We start from the raw sequence: 23,638 nt of genomic DNA on the forward strand, positions 1-23,638 counted from the left end.
GCCCAGACCTAAAGGGACCACAAGAGGCGCAGCACTTCCCAGAAGTTTCTCCAGGGGAAATGTGTCCACAATGCGGACTCGTAGAGAGCCCTGGGCTGGCTAACAGCGCCGCTCCTGATTGGATGCCTGCCGCGCGCTCTGGCGTGCTTTGAGCTTGCGCAGAACGACCCGGCCGGTAGTGGCAATGTCCGGTCGGTCCAAGCGTGAGTCTCGTGGTTCCACCCGCGGGAAGCGCGAGTCCGAGTCGAGGGGCAGCTCGGGTCGCGTCAAGCGGGAGCGAGATCGGGAGCGGGAGACAGAGGCGCCGAGCTCCCGGGGCAGCCCAGTGCGTGTGAAGCGGGAGGTCGAGCCTGTGAGCGCGCGCGAGGCCCCGACGCCGGTCGTCCCGGCCGTGCGAGTGAAGCGGGAGCGCGAGGCTGACGAGGACTCCGAGCCTGAGCGGGAGGTGCGAGGTGCGCGGGGCTGGGCCGGACGCGGGCTCCACTCTTGCGTTCTCCTTTTCCTCTCGACTCCCTTTCCTTGGGAGTGAGGGTGGGGGTGGGGCATTCACCCTCCACTCGTGTCGGCGACAGGCCTCCACTGCGTTTTAACGAGGACAGCACTAGTCTTAGTGACAACCGCACCTTTGATGTTTTAACAGTAGAAATAACAGCATCTGCCCTTTATCTAATACCTAACGTGTGCCAGGCGCTGTGCTAATTACTTTTGTAAATAACTGGAAAATCACTTACTAAATTATGTTATCTCCTTCAGTGTTTACAAAACACCTGATTTGTGAGTTCTGTTGTAGTATCTGGAATGTGACCATGTAGCGTCAAGATCCTGAACCCTGGGCACTTCCGCCACACTGCTTTGCCATTCTTTACCTGGACTGAGTCACTGTGGTTTGGGAAAGTGGGTCTTACGTGGCTGTCCCTATGAAAATTAGTGGAGGTAGTTCTGGAGGCTGTGACCTTTGGGAGCCATTCTAACAACTGCTAGTGAGTCTTAACTCCCTTCCGTGACTGCAGCCTTTTGCCAGCTTTCTCTGGATTCCTGCTTCGCCTGACACTCTCTGATTCCTAGAGACCTCTTTACCCATCCTTGGCTTCCTTTTAGTGGGCTGCCTTTTCCAATTTGTTGATATCCTACCAGTTGTTAAGTACATTTCCACCACTTGTGAAGCTTTCCCTTTTCACTGCAATTACATTTCCTTCACTGAACTTGAAACTCCTGACTTGAACCTGTTCCTGTATACTTGCTTTGTGGAGAGTTAGTAAAAGCCTACTGAAGTAGCAGGTGAATATATCACTATGCTTACATGCTAAGGGTGGGATTCATGGGAGGAGTTCCTAGTTCTCCAAGACTTTATAATTCTGCCTTCTGGTCCTGGTTATCTGTATATGATTATATTTTAACATTAACTCTTAAAGTTCTTACAGTCTTCTGTTTGACATATTTTTGTATTACGAGGAGGGTCCAGAATAGCACATTACTCATAGAAAGTGCTTGATAAATATTCTTGAGTAATTAATAATTTCAGGGCATTCTTTGCCCTTCTTAAATACCTTATCAGCTTCTGGTTTCCCTTTCTTTGGAAGAGAAATTGTTTTTTAGGTATCTTGCTTAGTTGTGATAAAGGAGATTATTTTCTTTGGAACAGGCTAGAATCCCAGTTGCTATTCTGGCTTGTCTCCCCCCCCCCCCCCCCCCCAACTCCCTTTTATTTTTATGGTGAAATAGATCACAGGTACTAAGATGGATTGAATATAATGCACAATTATAGTTTAAAGAAGAAAGAGCAATCCCTATCAAAATAACACCAGCATTCTTCACAGAGCTAGAACAAACAATCCTCAGATTTGTATGGAACCAGAAAAGACCCCCAATAGCCAAAGCAATCTTGAAAAAGAAAAGCGAAGCTCGAGGCATCACACTCTCAGACTTCAGGCTGTATTACAAAGCTGTAATCATCAAGACAGGATGGTACTGACACAAAAGCAGACACTCTGATCAATGGAACAGAGTAGAGAACCCAGAAATGGACCCACAAACTTATGGCCAACTAATCTTTGACAAAGCAGGAAAGAACATCCAATGGAATAAAGACCGTCTCTTCAAATGGTGCTGGGAAAACTGGACAGTGACATGCAGAAAAATGAACCTGGACCACTTTCTTACACCATACACAAAAATGAACTCAAAATGGATGAAAGACCTAAATGTAAGACAGGAAGCCATCAAAATCCTAGAGAAGAAAGCAGGCAAAAACCTCTTTGACCTCAGCCGCAGCAACTTCTTACTCAAGACATCTCCGGACGCAAGGGAAACAAAAGCAAAAGTGAACTATTGGGACCTCATCAAAATAAGAAGCTTCTGCACAGCAAAGAAAACAATTAGCAAAACTAAAAGGCAACTGACAGAATGGGAGAAGATATTTGCAAATGACATATCAGATAAAGGGTTAGTGTCCAAAATCGATAAAGGACTTAACAAACAACACTCGAAAAACAAATAATCTAGTGAAAGAAATGGGCAAAAGACACGAATAGACACTTCTTCAAAGAAGACATCCAGATGGCAAACAGACACATGAAAAAAATGCTCAATCAACATCACTCATCATCAGGGAAAGACAAATCAAAACCACTATGAGATACCGTGTCACACCTTTCAGAATGGCTGACGTTAACAACTCAGGCAAAAACAGATGTTGGCGATGATGTGGAGAAAGAGGATCTCTTTTGCACTGTTGGTGGGAATGCAGACTGGTGCAGCCACTCTGGAGAACAGTATGGAGGTTCCTCAAAAAATTAAAATAAAACTACCCTACGACTCAGCAATTGCTCTACTAGGTATTTACCCAAGGGATACAGGTGTGCTGTTTCAAAGGGACACGTGCACCCCCATGTTTATAGCAGCACTATCGACAATAGCCAAGATATGGAAAGAGCCCAAATGTCCATCGACGGATGAATGGATAAAGGTGTGGTGTGTATATATATATACAATGGAGTATTACTTGGCAATCAAAAAGAATGAAATCTTGACATTTGCAACAACATGGATGGAACTGGAGGGTATTATGCTAAGTGAAATTATAGTCAGTCAGAGAAAGACAAATATATGACTTCACTCATATGAGGAATTTAAGATACTGAACAGATGAACATAAGGGAAAGGAAGGAAAAAGAATATAAAAACAGGGAGGGGAACAAAACATAAGAGACTCTTAAATATAGAGAACAAATGAGGATTGCTGGAGGGGTTGCGGGAGGGGGGATGGGCTAAATGGGTAAGGGGCATTAAGGAATCTACTCCTGAAATCATTGTTGCACTATACGCTAACTAACTTGGATGTAAATTAAACAATAAATAAATTTAAAAATATATATTAAAAAAATAAAGAAGAATGAACATTTACATCCTTAAATTTACCACTTGTCAATAACTGTGAAGGGTTTGAGATTTTATTTGCAAGCTGCCTAATTAGCCTGCTACAGTTTTTTGGATGCTAATGAAGATGGGACTAGTTCCTATAGTGTCATTTCCCACAGTGCAATATGAAGAGGACACATACTCACAGTGGGTGGCCTTACTGGAGAGGAACTCTGGGCTTACAGAACTTAAATCTTTCATAATAGTCTGAATTTGCCTCCCCTTTGCTCTGTAGGGCGACTCTCTGTCTTCTAATGCTGTTTGGTATACAAATATTCTTGACAAGATAGTCTGGAGGCAGACAGTGCCCTTGATCACAATATGGGCAGAAACACGAGAGACCTATGGAGAATTGTCTCCTAATGCTATTCAGCTTAAGAAGCTGAGTGGTATGTAACCAGTACCTTAGGAAGGTCCCTTAGGCCCCTTCCTAGTTGTATTTGCCTTCCTTGTTTGGGAATTCACTATTCTATATATTGGAATACTCTTATGTGCTATTTTGAATTTTTTTTCATTTCTACTTTTATTTATTTTTTAAGTTTCTTTGTGTTAATTTTTGAGAGAGAGAGACAGCACAAGTGGGGGAGGGACAGATAGGGAGACATAGAATGTGAAGCAGGCTGCAGGCTCTGAGCTGTCAGCACAGAGCCTAGTGCAGGGCTCAAACTTGTGAACTGCGAGATCATGACCTGTGCCGAAGTTGGACACTTAATTGACTGAGCCACCCAGGCGCCCCGTATTTTTCGTTTTACTTCATATATGTATCCCTAAGTAGTACTGTGTTTTATTTTGTATTTGATGTAAATGGAATCATATGTATGTGGTCTTCTGATTTACCTTTTTTTTTGCTAACCATATTTTTGAGGTTCATTCAAATAGATATTCATGGCTACATAGTGTTCTATTGGTGATACCAGAATACATTTATTTATTTTATTTGTGGCGGATATTAGGTTTGTTTCCAATTTGGGCCCTTTCAGATATGCTGCTATAAATATTTTTAGTTAAGCACTTCCAGTGTACATGTGCAAAAGTTTCTCTCAGGTTTATAGGTAGAGATTGCTGGGTCAGAGTTCTGCATATTTTCAGCTTTGATCTTGCTGTACTATTTTCCAAGAGGTTGTAACAGTTTACATTCCCACCAGCAGTTACAGGAACATTTCAATTGCTCTATGTATTTGCCAACACTTGGAATTTTCCGATTTTATTTCTTTCTTTCTATGGTAGATATGAAGTGGTGTATTATTGTCCAGGGAAATTTGCATTTTCTTGGTTGTTGAGGATATTTTCCTCATTTTCTGTTGGGTTGTCTTTTATTGTTTCACCAATTTCTTTATGTAATCTGCAAATGAATCGTTTTTTGGTTCTATGAGTTTCACATATATTCTCCCAATTTGGCACTTGTTCCATTAGTGGGCTTTTTGGTGTATTGCCATGCCTCCTGTGTAGGAGCTCATCCTGTTTAGTTTTTCTCATTTCTGGGTTTCTTTGTACTAGTAGTTCACCCTGAGTACTGGTTTCCCATTTTCACAGCCTGTGATGATTTTCCTTTCAGCAAAGAATGGCCGCGTGGATTCTGAGGACCGGAGGAGCCGCCATTGCCCGTACCTGGATACCATTAACAGGTTAGTAGGACAGGGATGCCAAGGGCAGCACAGAATGATGGAATCTATGCAGGAAGTGCATAGATTTGACTGTATGTCAAATGATCACAAATTTTATTCTTTTTAAAGCTTTCTGCCCAGAAGATTGTGCTTCTTGCCGTATTTGTTAATCTTTGTTTTTTAATATAAAGTGTTAGAGGGCATTTTTTTTTTAAGGGTGGGCACATGCATAAAGAGCTTTTAGCTTAGTTTGAATTTGTTTGGTGGAATAACAGAGTGCATAGTGTACTTAAAATGACGGTAACAAATTTAAATATTTTTTGAGCAATCACTACGTGCTAGGTACTACTCTAGGTGGCTGGAATTCAACAGAGAAAAGAAAAACAGATATGTCCTAAAACAGGTAGTCACCTCATCCCTGTTTCTTTTCTTTGATTCCAGATGGCATCTTACAGTGCTTTTCAACTTATGCTCTAAGGTTGTAGTGCTAATAGAAGTTTTCTTAGTAGTGGAGTTACTCTTCATTTTTTTTTATTTTTAATTTTTTTTTAACGTTTATTTATTTTTGAGACAGAGCATGAACGGGGGAGGGTCAGAGAGAGAGAGAGGGAGACACAGAATCTGAAATAGGCTCCAGGCTCTGAGCTGTCAGCACAGAGCCTGACGCGGGGCTTGAACTCACGAACCGTGAGATCATGACCTGAGCTGAAGTCGGACGCTTAACAGACTGAGCCACCCAGGCGCCCTGTGGAGTTACTCTTTATAAGGGCTAGCTGTTGTGGCAGGCACAAGCCATTTATGGCTAATGAGGACTTGAAACATGGCTTGAGGAACCAAGTTTCAAATTTTATTATTTTTCTTAAATGTTTATTTTTGAGAGAGAGAGAAAGAGCACGAGAGCATGTGCACAAGTTGGGGAGGGGCAGAGAGAGAGGGAGAGAATCCCAAGCAGGCTCCACACTGCCAGTGCAGAGCCCGACCCAAGGCTTGAACCCATGAACCGTGAGGTCATGACCTGAGCACAATCAAGAGTCAGATGCTTAACTAACTGAGCCACCCAGGTGCCCCAAATTTTAATTATTTAAATTGAAATTTCAGTATCAACTTGTGGCTCTTGCTTCCTTTAATGGACAGTATAGCTTTACTGGGACCAGTACCAATTAATTAGAGTTAATATTTGAGGAGAAATCTCTTTGTCACCTGTGGATTCAATAAAAGTAAAGTTTTTTTGTCCCTTAACCTACCTGGTACTCATATAGCATTACTTTGCAGTTGAATAAGTAGATCGATTTGTAGGTATTCTCCTAATATTCAGGTTTCCCATTTACTTTTATGGACAAAAATAGGTTTTTCTTCTATAAAAGGGTTTGTTCACTCTTGATATCCTTCCACCCCCAGCCTTTTAATTTGGAATGCTGTTGAGGTCCTGTCACTTTAGTCCTACTTGTAGCTTTTCTTCCAGAGAAAGCGACTGCAATGAAAGGTTCTCTACTGGTTGTAAATTTAAAAAAAAGAAAAAAGATGGTCACTGGCATTGTGTGTCTAGTACAGATACTTTTTGATACTGCTTTGGGACTTGGTGGGTGAGGTTGCTATAGTAAATGTTGAGGGGAGGAATAGTTAATGTTTCCCACAGTTTATAGAAGGTTGTTGAACTATCTCTGAAGGATGCTATGTGACATTGTGCAGTGTGGAGCCAATGCTGCTTCTCTTGAGTGCTTTCCTAGACCTCTGTCCCTATTAATTGTTTTTTTCTTTGGTTTGGTTGTTTTAGGAGTGTGCTGGACTTTGACTTTGAGAAACTGTGTTCCATCTCCCTTTCACATATCAATGCATATGCCTGTCTGGTGTGTGGCAAGTACTTTCAGGGTAAATAAGCATTGTGCATTTTATTTTATTTGTTTTAAATGTTTAAACAATGTTTATTTGTTTTTGAGAGAGAGAGAGAGGGATCGTGAGCTGGGGAGAGGCAGAGAGAGAGGGAGAGAGAGAATCCTAAGCAGGCTCCATGTTGTCAGTGTTGAGGCCTATGTCGGGGCTCGATTTCGTGAACCGTGAGATCATGAGCTGACCTGAGACCAAGAGTCAGATGCTTAACTGACTGAGCCACCCAGGCTCCCCAGTGTTGTGCATTTTAAACTTGTGAAGTTTTCAGTGCCAGCTACAGGTCTCCTCTAGAGAGATTTTTTTTTCTTCAGTTTTTAATGTTTATTTTTGAGAGAGAGACAGAGCTCAAGTGGGCGAGGGGCAGAGAGGGAGGGAGACACAGAATCTGAAGCAGGCTCCAAGCTCTGAGTTATCAGCACAGAGCCTGATGTAGGGCTTGAATCCATGAACCGTGAGATCGTGACCTGAGCTGAGGTTGGACGCTTAACCAACTAAGCCACCCACCCAGCCCTCCCTAACCAGTGTCTTAATGCCATCCAAGGAATAAAGTACTAATGTGCTATTCTTTCTTGCTAACTTTTGTGGTGAGAAAAGTTCATGTAGGAGATTCATTGCACAGATGGTGTAGTACTTTGTTTTTGCCGATATTAATACGTTCCAGTACAAAATACTGAAGGAAAATCAAATCTGATTTGTCTCTCTCTGGCATCTGCCCTACACTGCCTTTCATTCTTCCCTACAGGCCGGGGTTTGAAGTCTCATGCCTACATTCACAGTGTCCAGTTTAGCCACCATGTCTTCCTCAACCTCCACACCCTCAAGTTTTACTGCCTTCCAGATAACTATGAGATCATCGATTCCTCGCTGGAGGATATCACAGTATGTATCCAGGAGGCTGGTTTGGAACTAGTTCTCTTGGGAGCCAGCCTAGGGCTCCTGGGGATCTGCCCGCCCCAAGGTTAGGGAAGAATCTCCATTTCTCGGGCTTGGAGAGGCTTCTTTCCCTTTGGGAGCAGCAAGAGAGACCTTAGTAAGAAGGTCTGGATTCATAAGTGTGGCCTATGGTCTGCAATCTAGCGGCTGTTTCTGCTTCTAACATTGTGGGTTAGGACTAAAGAAATGCAGCTACTTTCTAATTGGGGTGAAAGCATTTTTGTGAAGTATATTACCTTCCACACTTAGGAGGAAGGATATGAATTAGGCCTGGTGTAGGATAGTGGATACCAAGCTGCATACCAGCTCATGACTACTTTTGATATGATGCAGCCCAAATGGCCAGTGCCTCCCATCTGTGGGCTCTGGTGTGTGATCTGTGCCAAGAGTCATTGTACTTAGGAAGAGATCATAGAAAGTCTTCTTGGGTTTGATTAATGTTGGAACTATTGATTATTGTTTATTTTTTAGCAAGTGTCTGTGTATTCATGCTGAATGCTTTGTTCATTTTTAAGGAAAGCTTAGTGTCGAGTGTTTGAAACACTATGCTACTTTTATAAATTTTATATGCCTGTTAATAGTTGAGGTTAAAGTAGTTATGGATAGTAATTAGAGAGAGGAACTGAAGTAAGTACAAGGTCCCCAAGAGACTTAGTAGAGACCTCTCTTCAGCCCTTTATGTGATGACCCTTATGGGTCTAGGACCGGGGAAGGTTCTGCTCCTGCCCTTCCAGCCATAGGGAGTATGAGATCTCAGATTTGCACAGAGGTGGGGAGGCATTCCTGCTTCTGCGCTGGGTCCATACCAGTCCTGTGTGAGGTCTCACCCGGCACTCAGACTCCTGCTGCCTGCAGAGACGTGTGTCCTCCAGTTTTGGACCGTTTATCATGGAGTTGGCCAGATGTGAGGTCTGAAGAAAGACCTGGGGATTCAGTGATTTTGGGTTAAACACAGAGATCCCCTTCTAGATTAGTAAGGAGAGGGCCTGTTCAATGTTACCTCAGCTTTTATACCTATTGTTGGGAGCTCTTTGGTTGGGAGCCCTTTGGTTGTGTGATGAGACATTCATGACCAAAGTATTTTTTGTTTTTGACAGAAATTGCTATTTCACATAGCTCTTGTGAACTCCGTAGACAGTCCTGAAACATCTTGGAATTTTCTTTTGCTTTGCAGTATGTGTTGAAGCCCACTTTCACAAAGCAGCAGATTGCAAACTTGGACAAGCAAGCCAAATTGTCCCGGGCATATGATGGGACCACTTATCTGCCGGGTATCGTGGGCTTGAATAACATAAAGGCCAATGACTATGCCAATGCTGTCCTTCAGGTAGGATCAAGATGGGAACAGTGATGGGGAGAGGAGGTAACCTGAGAACACTGTGAAGGTCAGCCAGAAGTGACTGCCTTCTGGTAGAGTCAAATGGTACCTGGAGACACCAAGTCTTGCTGAGGATTCTACTTAACTATTTGCACCAAACATAACATTCCTATGTCTGCTCAAAGGGCTGTTGCCCGATGGTGAGGCTTTTTCTAGCCTCTGGGCTCATGGCCTCTGGAGTTTTCAGGGAATGAAGGATAGAATGAGTGTGTGGCCTGGCAGAACTGAATAAGAAACACATGTGTTAGATGATGCATCTTTTCTTTTTTTAATAGCGCAGATGTTCCTTGTGCTGGCTATCTGAGGTCTTGATCCTCCTCCTGCGCTTAAGCTCCAAAGTGGGGCATACAGAAAGCCAAAGTTCTCCTGTTTGCAATTAAGTTTTGTTTTCTAAAAAATTAACAAGTTGGGGTGCTCGGGTGGCTCAGTTGGTTAAGGGTCCGACTCTTGATTTTGGCTCAGGTCATAATCTCACAGTTCGTGGGTTTGAGCCTTGCATTGAGCTCTGTGCTGGCAGTATGGAGCCTGCTTGGGATTCTTTCTCTCTCTGTCCCTTCCCCACTCTCTCAAAAATAAATAAACATTAAAAAATTATATGAGTATTACATATACATTGTAGAAAAATTAGAACATGTTAGTAAGCACAATTAAGAACATTAACAATAATCTTGCTTCGTTGACCACAAAAATTAATTAAAATTTATAAACATAAACACTTAAGGGATGGGTGGAAGATGTAGAAAGTATAAAGAATGAAGGCTTCATTCTTTCCTTTCTCTAGTACTCTGTCCTGCTTAAAATGTATGAAATCAATACAGGCACACTTTATTTTATTGTGCTTCACTTTATTGTGCCTCACAGACATTGTGCTTTTTACAGATTGAAGGTTTGTGGCAACCCTGTGTCAAGGAAGTCCTTCAGCACCATTTTCCTGGCAACATTTGCTCACTTTGTGACTATGTCACATTTTGGTAATCCTTGCAATGTTTTAGGCTTGTTACTATACATATAAAATATACATATATATGTATATGTGCTGTGTGTATATATGTGGTCATATACATATACTATATATGTATATGTATATTTTGTAGCTTATTTATTGGGGGGACAGGGCAGAGAGAAGAGAGAGAATTCCAAGCAGGCTTTGCAGTGTTAACACAGAGCCTGATGTGGGACTCATACCCACGAACTCATGATGCCATTACCCGAGCCAAAGTCAAGAGTCAGATGTTTAACCAACTGAGCCACCCAGGCACCCCTGTTAATTATATTTGAATCGCTGCAATTTCATGGTAAAACTTTAGTGGATGAGGAGTTGCTTCTTATGTCTGAGCAAAGAACAGGGTTTCTTGAGATGGAATCTACTGGTGAAGACGCTGTGAGGATTGTTGAAATGACAAAGGATTTGGAATGTTACATAAACTTGGATGACAAAGCAATAACAAGGTTGGAGAGGATCGACTCCAATTTTGAAAGTTCTGCTGTGGGTAAAATACTAACAAACAGCATCACATGCCAGGGAGAAATTGTTCATGCAAGGAAGAGTCTGTTGATGCGGCAAACTTCATTGTCATCTTGTTTTAATAAACTGCTGGAGTCACCCCGGCTTCAGCAACATGATCAGTCAGTAGCTATCAGCATGGAGGCAAGATCCTCCACCAGTATAAAGATGACTCACTGAAAGCTCAGATGTTGGAGGGCATCTGGGTTGCTCAGTCAGTTCAGCATCTGACTCTTGATTTCAGCTCAGATCATGATCTCACAGTTGCTAAGATCAGGCCCTGCATTAGGCCCTGCGTCAGACTCTGCACTGACAGTACAGCGCCTTCTGGGGATTCTCTCTCTCTCCCTTTCTCTTTCTGCCCCTCCCCCTTGTGGGTGCACATTTGCTCTCTCTCTTAAAAAAATAAATCTTAAAAAAAAACCTCAGATGATAGCATTTTTTTTAGCAATAAAGTATTATTTGTTTTTAACATTTATAGATTTTGGAGAGTGGGGGAGGGGCAGAGTGAGAGAGAGAGAATCCCGAGAAGACTTCACACTGTCAGCGCAGAGTCCTACTCGGGGTTTGATCCCATGAACCATGAGATCATGACCTGAGCCGAAATCAAGAGTTGGGCGCTTAACCGACTGAGCCACCCAGGTGCCCCTAAATTACTTAACTTAAAAGTATTTTTAAATTAAGGTATGCACGTTGTTTTTTTAGACATAGGCTATTGCACACTTAATAGACTATAGTATAGTAGAAACATAACCTTATGATGGACTGGGAAACCAAAAAATCCCTTTGACTCTCTTTATTGTATTATTAGCTTTATTGTAGTGGTCTGAAACCTAACCTATGCCTGTACATATTCTTGTTCAGCATCTTTAATGATTACATGTTAGTTAATTCAATTCGTGAATGAATTATAGTTTATTTAACCATCATTTCTTGTATTAATGCATTTAGGGCCTAGATTCTAGGCTGTAGGCTGTTTGTAGCAATTTACAAACCCATCAGCAACACAAAAGAGAGTTCTTCATCTTGCATTGTGTCTGTTACACTGTTATTTTTTTCCCATTTTGATACATTTAACTTATCTTTTGTTTATTCACTTCTGAAGTTGATTACTTGTATTTTTTCAAGTGTTGATGGGCCGTGTGCTCATTTTTCTGTTGGTAGTTTATTTTGCTGAACTCTGAAAAATATATATTAGTGTTTTTCTGTTATATATGTTGCACAGATTTCCTTCTAGTTCTTATTTGGCCTTTAAACTTTGATTATGGTATTTTTACATAAAGAATTTGGATAAAAAATTATGAAAGTGTATCTGTCAGTTTTGGCATCTGCCACTGATGTCATACCTAGACCCTGGAAAGGTTAAATGCTTAAGTAGAGAGAAAAAGACTTACAGGTTGAACAGATTGGATTTGAACATGGTCAGTACAGTTAGCCTTGGCTTTGTGAGGGGTTTTAGTTCCCATAGGAAGTTTTTATTTTTAAAATAAGTAGACGAACAAATCCTCTGTGATATAATTGCCACTACAATGGGATTGAATGGACGAAGTATTCCATCTGGAGGCTGAATGATTTCCGTCTGACACATACTTTTTTGTATTGTTGCTGAAAGCAGAGAGCAACCTCTCTCCACAGCTTGGATAAGTGAGAACTAGGATGAACTTTGTCCATACTTCTTTATTTATTAATTTATTTTTGTAAAGTTTATTTATTTTGAGAGAGAGAGTGCATGTGTGCACACATGTGCAGGGGAGGGCGAGAGAGGGGAAAGGAGAGAGAAAATCCCAAGCAGGCTTCACCCTGTCAGTGCAGAGCCCAACATGGGGCTCGAATTCACAAACTGAGATCATGACCTGAGCCGAAATCAAGAATTCAATGCTCAACCGACTGAGCCACTCAGCCCCCATACTTCTTTCCTTTCGATAATAACCCTTTTTTTTAGTAATTATTCTCTAGGCATGAAGTCCTTGTTTATTTAGGTGAGCTAAGCTTGTAGGGGCTTTCCCAATCATCTCTGTTGCAGTATTCCCTGTGTCCTGAGTTGTCTTCCTCTAAGATGCCTAGGTTTATTGTATTTAGCAGAAACCTCTATCCTCCTTTCTAAACGGATTACCTTGCCAAAGAAAGTTGTGCTCATAGTAAGCACAGTGCTGTTAAGGATTCACAAACCCATCAGGAGGGACCTGTAGGGAGATGGCATTTATTTAGGGTCTGTTCTGTGGTTTCCCTCCCAGTTTTGTAGCTCATACTAATGAGCATTATTTCTTCCTGAACCAACATGGCTAGTCTTTATCTTTCTTTAATGAGGTAAAATTTATTATTATTATTATTATTACTATTTTAATTTAAATTTTAGTTAACATACAGTGCAATATTGGTTTCAGGAGCAGAATTCAGTGATTCATCAGTTACATACAACACTCAGTGCTCATCATAGCGTGTGCCCTCCTTAGTACCCATCTCCCACCCACCTCCCTCCATTACCCATAGCTTGTTCTGTATCATTAAGAGTCTCTTGTGGTTTGTTTCCTTCTCTTCACCCCCCTGCCCTGCCCATTCCCATATGTTCATCTGTGTTGTTTCTTAAGTTCCACATATGAGTGAAATCATATGGTATTTGTCTTTCTCTGATTGACTTATTTTGCTTGGCATAATACATTCCAGCTCCATCCATGTCATTGCAGATGGCAAGATTTCATTCTTTTTGATGGCCAACAAATACTTCATTGTGTTTATATACACCACATCTTCTTTATTCATTCATCAATCGATGGACATTTGGGCTCTCTCCATAGTTTGGCTATTGTTGATAATGCTGCTGCTGTATACATTGGTGTGCATGTACCCTTTTGCATCTGTATTTTTGTATCCTTTGGGTAAATAAATACCTAATGGTGCAATTGCTGGATTGCAGAGTATTTCTGTTTGGTAAAATTTATTTTTGTTCTCCTAAACCTTTTGACCATTTTTGATCATAACAGAATTAATCACTTTTATATATATGTTTATTTTGTATCATTTTTATATATAATTATATTAATTTTTGTTATTTTATTTTATATTTATTTATTACCACTCTTTCAATAAATACCACACTTGGGAAAAACACCAAACTTTATTAAGATGACTTTCATGTTATTGAAAAAAAATTTTTTTAATGGTTTTATTTATTTTTGAGAGAGAGAGAGACAGTACTAGTGAGGGAGGGACAGAGAAAGAGAGAGACACAGAATCCAAAGCAGACTCCAGGGTCTGAGCTGTCAGCACAGAGCCCAACACAGGGCCTAAACTCGTGCATGGCGAGATCATGACCTGAGTCTAACTGAAGTTAGACGTTTAACCAACTAAGCCACCCAGGCACCCCATTTTTTTTAAGTTTTTTTTTTAATGTTTTTATTTGTTTTTGAGAGAGAGAGAGAGAGACAGAGTACTAGTGAGGGAGGGACAGAGAGAGAGGGACACACAGAATCTGAAGCAGACTCCATGCTCTGAGCTGTCGACACAGAGCTCAAATTTTAATGTGCATTTGAGAGATGGGAGAAGTTTGGCCTCCAGATAGTTATCTCTGCCCTAGCCAAATGGAATATTTGGATTTCTAGCTTTTAATTCCTATGAATGCAAATATAGTCACAAACCTAATTAGAATAAATGAAGGAAATTATTAAATAAGTTGGTCAGTGAATAGGGACTTGAATTCTTTTTTTATAAAAAATTATCATTTATTTTTAGAGTGAGAGAGTGCACAAGAGAGGGAGGCAGAAGGGGAGAGAATCTTAAGCAGGCTCCATGCTTAGTGCAGAGGCTGATGTGGGGCTCAATCCCATCACCCTGGGATTATGATCTAAGTTGAAATCAGGAGTTGGATGCTCATCCAATTGAGCCACCTAGGCGTCTGAATACTTTTTTTTTTTTTTTTTTTAAACTTCTTGTTTGGGTTGCCTGGCTGGCTCATTTGGTGGAACGGGTGCCTCTTGATCTCAGGGTTTTAAGTTTGAGTCCCATGTTGGATATACAGATTGCTTAAAAAAAATTCTCTAAAAAATAAAAAAAATAATAAATAAAAAACTTCATATCCAAAACAAAGTATCTGCAGAACTGGACTTTATGTGAAACTTAGTACAGAGGATGTTTCTATAATAATGTGAACTTTAAACCTAAGCATTTCCTTTTGACTCTTTGAGGCCATCACAGGCCTGGTTCTATAACCCTTGGCTCCCAGGGTTGTGCATGGGGGCCCTTCGCAGGGGCTCTGGATTAATTGGCTGGAGTATTTGACTTCCAGGCTTTGTCTAATGTTCCTCCTCTCCGGAACTACTTCCTGGAAGAAGACAATTATAAGAACATCAAGCGTCCTCCAGGGGATATCATGTTCTTGTTGGTCCAGCGTTTTGGAGAGCTGATGAGAAAGCTCTGGAACCCCCGAAATTTTAAGGCACACGTGTCTCCCCATGAGATGCTTCAGGCTGTTGTCCTTTGCAGCAAGAAGACCTTTCAGATCACCAAGCAAGGTAAGGAACAAGTCATTCATAGTTTTTCTTTTTTTTTTTTTAAACCTTTTTTTTTTTTTAAATGTTTATTTTGAAGGAGAGAGAGAGAGCGCGCGAGCGTACGAGCATGAGTGGGGGGAGGGGCAGAGAGAGGAGGAGACACAGATCCGAAGCAGGCTCTGGGCTCTGAGCTGTTAGCACAGAGCCCAACGCGGGGCTGGAACTCATGAGCTATGAGACCATGACCTGAATTGAAGTCGGATGCTTAACCGACTGAGCCACCCAGGCACCCCAGTCATTCATATTTTTTGATGTTAGGGCAACAAAATTAGTTTGATGAGCAAATTTACTTGTACCTGCTGTAAACCTTGTAGTAACCAGGTGAGTATCCAGTTCATCATATGATTATGTTCCTGATTCTTCTTTCATCAGCCTGCCCTGTTCAGAGTCCTGAGATTTCAGCTGGAGAGAAAGTCTGTCATATGTAGTAAACTAAACTGTACGGTTCTGGGGGAAAACCAGGAGGCTGGGAAAGGTGCCAACCCTTAAGCACTTGCCACATTTGTTTCTCATTTTGTCATGTTGCAGACTAGATATTCCAATGACCTATTTTGACTGTTTTCATCCCTCCAAGTCCAAATAGTTATTGCCGTGTGAGTAAAGTGGACACTGTAGCTCTTACTACCTGGATCTCATACAGTGTCCTCTGGCCTCATGTCAGTTTGTTCATCATCCATTCCTGTTGCTAGTAGGTTTTAAGGCTGCAGGGATAAGCAACAGTTTTTTTCTTCCAGGAGCTCCCATTCTAGTGGGGAAGATAGTTGTGTAAAAAGGTGAGCACAGGGTGGTAAGCGCTGTGATTGAGGAAGGGAAGTATGCTCTGGGAGGGAGCGTGGAGCAGGGAGCCCCGGCTGAGCACATGGGATGTCGGCTGGAGTCAGAGTGGAGGAAGAGCTAGCTGAGTTCTAGGCACAGAGGAAATAGGTTGGGGCTGGGCATTCCAGGTTAAAGAAGACACTGCCAACAGGAGCGTGGATGTGCCAGGAACAGACACAAGGCTGCCAGTAGCCAGGCGCTTGGATTCCAGGGGACAGTGTGAGAGCTGAAGTGGAGGTGCAAGAGAGGGACTGGATTGTCGGGTTTATGTGCCACTAGAAGGAGATGGGTTGTATCCTGACAACAGTGGGGAGTCAGTGAAGGCTTTTAAGCCAAGATGTGATGTCAGATTTAGGTTTTATTTATTTATTTATTATTATTATTATTATTATTATTATTTTTTTAATGTTTATTTTTGACCGAGACAGAGTGTGAGCAGGGTAGGAGCAGAGAGAGGGAGACACAGAATCCGAAGCAGGCTCCAGGCTCCGAGCTGTCAGCACAGACCCCGACATGGGGCTGGAACTCACGAGCCATGAGATCATGACCTGAGCTGAAGTCGGACGCTTAACCGACCCAGCCACCCAGGCGCCCCACAGACTTAGGTTTTAAAAACAAGATTCTGGCCAAGGAGTGATTTAGAGGGGAAATTCAATACTGGCTTTTGATGGGTGGTGAGATACACATTTGAAGTAGAGATGATAATGGAAAGTCCTGGTTGGGTCAGAGAGCCCAGGGAGAGAGCAAAGATCAGAAGACTAAGAGCTTGACCTTGAGGAGTGCCAGCATTTAATGTCCAAATAGAGGAGGATGCCCAGAGGACAGGATGGTGTTGCCTGAAAGGAAGAAGGAAAACCAGGAATGTGGCATCATGCCAGCCACATGGTTTGGACTATACTAATTTGCAGCTTCGAAATGCCCTACCCTTCCTTCTCTTCCAGGGGATGGAGTTGACTTTCTGTCCTGGTTTCTGAATGCTCTACACTCAGCTCTGGGGGGCACAAAGAAGAAAAAGAAGAGTAAGTCATGTTATTTTGTAAAAGGGAGCTCTTTTTTTGTTTGCTTCCTTTTATAGGCACTTTGCAACTTCCCATCCTTTTCTTAACTTTTTATTTTTTTGCATTAGGGTAGTGTCTGTGTATACATGGACTAAATTTTATTCCTGAATAGGTTCCTCTCCATTTTTAAAAATTAGGATATGGTTATATCCAATGGCATGTTTAATACATGGAAATAGATATAATAATGCTCTAAAATCCTGATCTAGTTCCAAACTGAGGGGCTGGGCAGCATGTTGTCGACTGCTAGTCTCCTGGCAGTGCAAGAGTTAATGTGAAGAGGACTCACTGCATGGTTTGCCTGGCTTCTAAGTTGACTGGTAAAGCAGAGTAAAAGCTAGTTCCTTCCCCTGGGCCTATGCTTGGAGAAATGAGGCTTGCCTCCATATTGATTCTCAGACTTTAAGTCCGATGGTCTCTTAACATCCATGTTGGCATAGCAGTAGTTAGACAGTTTTCATGAATGCCAGAAATAGTTGTTAGCTTAGAGAGTGCTGAGCTAGATAAATAATTTTGGAGACCTAATGCAGCTTTTTCCTTGTCCTTTTTCTCTGTTCTGCTGGTGTTAATGTTTATTAATGTGGAATTGTGGGCTGATGCTCTACCAGATGGCCCTACCACCTCTACCAGGTGTCTTCAACCTGTGTACATCCTCTGAGTTCTGTAACTTGTGTCCTATTAGGATTCTGGAACCCTCTTGTACTTTCTGTCTCAGTGCTTTGGTTCTGTTCTGCTCTGTCCCTCAGTCTGCATTTTTGTTTTATGTCCAGTGCAGGGTGGACTTTATCTTCCTTTGCACACAGCATAAGGTTATGGGAAAGTCTTTGGATCTATCTTGTTTTGCTTGTGATTTTTTTGTGATTTATAAGTCTCTAGGGTTTATAAATCATTCATTTCATTCATTCATTAAGATGCACTTAATTTTTCTCCTATGGGACAGGCCCTGTGCTAGAGGGTATCTTATGGAGAAGGCAGACACAAAGTAATTATTTACACAAATAATGATGAAGGTACCATGGTGGTATATGTTGCAAAGGTACTTCTGTGTTTACTGAGAGCTTTGAGTCTTAGCTGGACAATGCTGGTTTATTTCAGAAATTTAGAAGTTAGGACTATATTCTGGAAATGCTTTCCAACCTGACAGAATTTGCATTTTGATTTCTGTTTGTACAGCCATTGTGACTGATGTTTTCCAGGGTTCCATGAGGATCTTCACTAAAAAGCTGCCTCATCCTGATCTGGTGAGTGGGGGTTGAAACTGACTCTTGGCCTGATTTATCTTACCTGAGGGGATTCAGGGTTGACAGAGAGAGGCTTAGAGGTCTATCAAGGCCTCTTGCCTCAAGATGAGGTTCTACAAAAACACTTGTCAAGTGACAGCTCCTCGGGCTTTTGTTGTACCAGTGTGCTTAAGTTGGGCAGTTACGGTAGGGTAAAAGTCTTGCTGGTTTAAGTGGTCTGGCCATTGGGTGGTGCTGGTGTGATTTTTCAGAAAGCTCAGATAAGCTTTCTAGATCATCTAAAAGGGTTTTAAATAGTCTGGTATTTAAATACAATCTCTCTAGGGTCTTCTGGGTGGCTTAGTCAGTTGAACATTTGACTCTTCATTTTGGCTCAGGTCATGGTCTCAGGGTCATGGGATTGAGCCCTGTGTCAGGCTCTGCGCTGAGCATGGAGCCTGCTTAAGATTCTTTCTCTCTCCGTCTCCCATGCTTTCTCTCTCTCTCTCTCTCAAAAAATTTAAAAAGCCATCTCTCTGAGGATGGAAGTCCCTCAGTGTTTGCTTACTCTACCCAGGCAGCGATGCTGTCCATGAAATGCCCAGTCTCTTGGGCGCTGTCTTCACTCCGATACAAAATGAACAAAAACATTGTTTCTTTCTGTGTGTGGTGATATGCATACTGCTTGCATTCCTTCCCTCCTTTTTCTTCTTCCTCATTTCTAGCCAGCAGAAGAAAAAGAGCAGCTGCTGCATAATGATGAGTACCAGGAGACAATGGTGGAGTCCACCTTCATGTACCTGACACTGGATCTCCCTACCGCTCCCCTCTACAAGGACGAGAAGGAGCAGCTCATTATCCCTCAGGTGCCGCTCTTCAACATCCTGGCCAAATTCAACGGCATCACCGAGAAGGTAGTCCATTTGCACAGCTGCGCTGCTGATGCTCCTTTCTCTCTCTGGACTTTTTTCAGTTTCTTTTTATACTTGGAAGTCACCACGTTTGTGGAATGCATTTATTATAAAGCGTATTGTGTGTATTGAGCCTCCCAGACTCCACGCTGTTTCTAGCTGGTCACCCCAACTCTTCGCTTGATTGGCAGTGCCCTCTCTTACACTTCTCATATGTTCCTTTCAGCCATCTGCCTCTGGGTAGGATGGAGAAAGGAGCGGGTATTTATGATAGTAGAAATTTTAAAATCTTTTAAAAAATGTAGTGTTAGTATTCAAGTGGAAAAAAATAGAGCTAAAATATAGATGAAATAATTTGTTCTTACTATCATATTACTTTTTAAGTTAAAAGTGTCTTCTTTTTTTTTTTTTTTTTTTTTTTTTTTTAAATTTTTTTTTTTCAACGTTTTTTTATTCATTTTTGGGACAGAGAGAGACAGAGCATGAACGGGGGAGGGGCAGAGAGAGAGGGAGACACAGAATCGGAAACAGGCTCCAGGCTCCGAGCCATCAGCCCAGAGCCTGACGCGGGGCTCGAACTCACGGACCGCGAGATCGTGACCTGGCTGAAGTCGGACGCTTAACCGACTGCGCCACCCAGGCGCCCCTAAAAGTGTCTTCTTATCTACTGAGTTAACTGTTTCTCGGTTTAATTCCCTTCTTTATCCTAGACAAATTTAATCCTTTCTGTTCTTTACTGGGAGAATTTTATTCACCTGATGTCTCATTCCAAACCCTTTCTGCTCTTTCTCTTCATTAGCCAAGTTTCTTTTGTTTTCAGATATTAAATAGCAACAGAAAACTCACTAGACTAAAAGAGGAACTTTATTGGAAGGCATCTCTTGAAGGTCTTAGGGAGACTTGAACAGAGCAGGACTTGGGAAGGACAGAACTAGGGTGACAGGGTTCTCAGAAGTGGCGGTCTGTTGATTGTCCCTTGCACAGGCTGCCATTACCTTACTTCAGTTGCTCCAAGGCCCAGCCTTCTGCTACTCTGCTTCAGGATTCCTAGTGGGTTGAAAGGCCCACTTGAATCAGGTGTCCTTTCTGTTCAGGGATCCTGTGAATCAGGGCCTTTCCTTGAAAAGGCGGAATTGGGAGCTAGGCAGCTCACGCCTAAAACATGCCTTTACTAATCTCCATCTCTGTTTCCGTTCAGTATCCAAGTCCATTGTCAGGTACTGTTAGCAAGTTTAATAAGCAAAACAAGCCCTGGATATCCTTGTACAGTGGCACCTGCCCGTGTCACACCCACACACGTGTGTGCACACACACGCTCAGAGATTGGTAAGATGTCGAACACTGTCTTTTAAAGACTCATTTTGGGATGGTGAAAGAGAGACCTTAGGGTTTGTAGTAGCTCAGTTTGTTTATTTTATGGTTTTAAGTGTCAGAACCAGGAATCTAGACTCAGATTTTTCATCTGACTTTTTCAGCCATGCTACTTGGTCCCTCTTATCACTGTTTGTTCAAATTTAAGTAATATTAAGATTCCCATGAACCCTCAGTATTGATTTAAATTTATTCTTTTTTTTGCAATGTCCTTATCATTTATATCTTTATATTTTAAGGTGATACCGTATTTAATGCATATGTACAAATTTTATTTTTTTCTGCTTATTTTTTTACATCCAAGTTAGTTAATATATGGTGTGATTAAATTTATTCTTCTATGTTAACCACCTTAGTATGCATGTAAATGTTGGTATAAGCTCCTTACACCTACAGCTTGTAAGCAAGTATGAAATTATGACAAATTTACAATATAGACAAACAAAACTTTGAGACCAATAAAATTAACAGTTCTATTACAATGTAATATGTAGTTAAAGCCAAATCGTTCCTTGCTATTTGAATGTGGTACTGATGTCCATGGTGAAATTCTTTCCTCAGGCTTTCTCAGGAACTCCTGAGAAACGTTTGTTAAGTTAGGCCGTGACATCACTTAGGTATTAAATCCTTCGCTAGTCTGAGAGATGATTAAAAAGAATGCTTATTTATTTATTTAATTTAAATTTTAGTTAATATACAGTGCTGTATTGGTGTCAGTGATTCATCACTTACATGCAGTATGCAGTGTTCATTATGAGTGCCCTCCTTAATACCTGTCACCCATCTAGCCCATCCTCTACCCATATCCCCCTGTCACCCCTCAGTTGTTCTCTATCATGAAGAGTCTCTTGTGGTTTGTTTCCTTCCCTCTTGAAAAGAGTGGTTTTGATGTCAACTTGATCATAGATTCAGATGTGGGCAGTGAAATCTCTTAGCATTTACCTGATTAAAAAAAATGTTTTGCTTTTAATACAGTATTTTATTTCAACCACACAGAGGTTACTTGATACCAACAAAAAAGACATTTTTTCCAGTAGTGCTTATACCCTTAGATGATCAAAGATTTACCTGAAAGGTATAGCTATGATGTGTATACTAGAGACAGAAAGCTTATTTCTCCAGTGCTCTCAGGTTATGTATCATGTGACAAGGGAACTTGATTTTTAAAAAAGTAATGGCTTTATTGAGATATAATTCATACCCTATACATTTAACCCACTTAAAGTTATATAATTCAGTGGGTTTTACTGTATCCACAGGCATGTGCTACCACCACCACAATTAGTTGCAGAACATTTTCCTCATTAGTGTTTTCATTACCCTTTGGTTACCAACCTCCTCGTCTCCCCCAACCATAGGCAACTACTCATCTACTTTCTGTCTCTGGATTTGCCCATTGTGGACATGTCCTGTAATGGAATCCTTGTAATGTGCTCTTCTGGGATTTGCTTCTTTCACTTAGCATAATGCTTTCAAGGTTCATCCATGGTGTAGCATGTATCATACTTCATTCCTTTTTGTGGCCAAATTAGATCCCATTGTATGAATAGACCATATTTTGTTCATCCATTCATCAGTTGCTGGACATTCGGGATCGTTTCTACCTTTTGGCTACTGTGAATAATGCTGCCATAAATATTAGTCTACAGGTTGTTCTGTGAACATGTTTTCATTTCTCTTGAGTGATGATTAAGAAGTGGAATTGCTGGGCTATATGGTAACTCTTATGTTTAGCCATTTGAGGAACTGCCAGACTGTTTTTCCAAAGTGGCTACACCATGTCGTATTCCCATCAGCAGTGTATGAGTGCTCCAGTTTGTCTACATCTTCACCAACACTTGTGAATTTACAACACTTGTGAATATATCTCACACTTGTGAAATACAACACTTTGTATTTCCCTGATGACTAATGCTGTTAAGCATCTTTTCACGTGCTCGTTGGACATTTGTATATCATCTTTGGAGAAATGTCTATTCAGGTCCTTTGTGTATTTTTAAATTGGGTTATCTTTGTATTATTGAGTTGTAAGAATGCTTTATATAATCTAGATACTGTTCCTTATCAGATGTCTGATTTTACAAGCATTTTCTCCTCTTATATAGATTGCGTTTTCACCATCTTGATAGTATCATTTGAAGCACAGAAGTTTCAAGTTTTGACGAAATACCGTCTAGGTGTTCTTTTGAAGCGTGTGATTTTGTTTTCATATGTAAGAATAGATTGTCAAATCCTAGGTCATGAAAATTTACCCTTATGTTTTCTTCTAAGAGTTTTGTAGTTTCAGTTCTTCCATTTTCTGGAATATCCTCATTGATGAAGGGGCCTTCACTGCTTCAGAAGTACTTATTCCATGGCAGTACGCCTCTACTGAATAGTCGGCAACTTCTTCCTTATTTTGAATTAAGTGATGCTCTCATGGTTTTGTTTTATTTCTGCAGCTTTTAACAACTCCTCTTTTTCATTTGACATTTTTGTTTTCCTTGTAGAAATGGATACCCACATTGCTATGGGTAGAATTCAGCAGTATGTTCATGTACTGGCTTAAACATGTTCCCCACTTGTATTTTAGGTAGTCTTAGTCGTGTTACTGTTCCTAAGACCTTAACATGGCTTCTGCAATCAGGTGTCTTCTGAATTCTTAAGTGTAAGGCAGAATTATATTTAAAAATCCAAACCAAAACAGAACTCCTGCCCCTGTCCTGATACTCCTCCTGCCCCTGTCCTGATACTCCAACACTAATTTGATAATTTTCTTCTCCCCCGTCTCTCTCTCTCTAGGAATATAAGACCTACAAGGAAAACTTTCTAAAGCGCTTCCAGCTCACCAAGCTGCCTCCGTATCTAATCTTTTGTATTAAGAGATTCACTAAGAACAATTTCTTTGTGGAGAAGAATCCAACTATTGTCAACTTCCCTATTACGTGAGTATTACCCTGCTTCTCTTACTCTCAGGGAGAGTGAGCCTAAATTTTTTATATTTTTATACTAT

General features: G+C 41.2%; 1 protein-coding gene across 2 annotated transcripts in view; it reads left to right on the forward strand.

The window, feature by feature from the left end:
* The first annotated feature begins 155 nt into the window (after positions 1-155).
* USP39 (ubiquitin specific peptidase 39) overlaps positions 156-23,638 on the forward strand; it is a 29,850-nt gene continuing 6,367 nt past the window's right edge. Inside the window, exons 1-10 of one of the 2 annotated variants that reach the window (XM_042932887.1) lie at positions 156-452; positions 4,973-5,042; positions 6,796-6,890; positions 7,651-7,787; positions 9,016-9,168; positions 15,006-15,231; positions 17,028-17,105; positions 18,318-18,385; positions 19,090-19,278; positions 23,428-23,570. In XM_042932887.1, coding sequence (XP_042788821.1) covers positions 185-452; positions 4,973-5,042; positions 6,796-6,890; positions 7,651-7,787; positions 9,016-9,168; positions 15,006-15,231; positions 17,028-17,105; positions 18,318-18,385; positions 19,090-19,278; positions 23,428-23,570 — 1,427 coding nt within the window. In that variant the 5' untranslated portion in view covers positions 156-184. The remainder of the gene's footprint in view (positions 453-4,972; positions 5,043-6,795; positions 6,891-7,650; positions 7,788-9,015; positions 9,169-15,005; positions 15,232-17,027; positions 17,106-18,317; positions 18,386-19,089; positions 19,279-23,427; positions 23,571-23,638) is intronic. The other variant, XM_042932889.1, reaches the window with a different exon arrangement.

This window comes from Panthera leo, chromosome A3 (assembly GCF_018350215.1).
Source record: "Panthera leo isolate Ple1 chromosome A3, P.leo_Ple1_pat1.1, whole genome shotgun sequence".
Classification (NCBI taxonomy): domain Eukaryota; kingdom Metazoa; phylum Chordata; class Mammalia; order Carnivora; family Felidae; genus Panthera; species Panthera leo.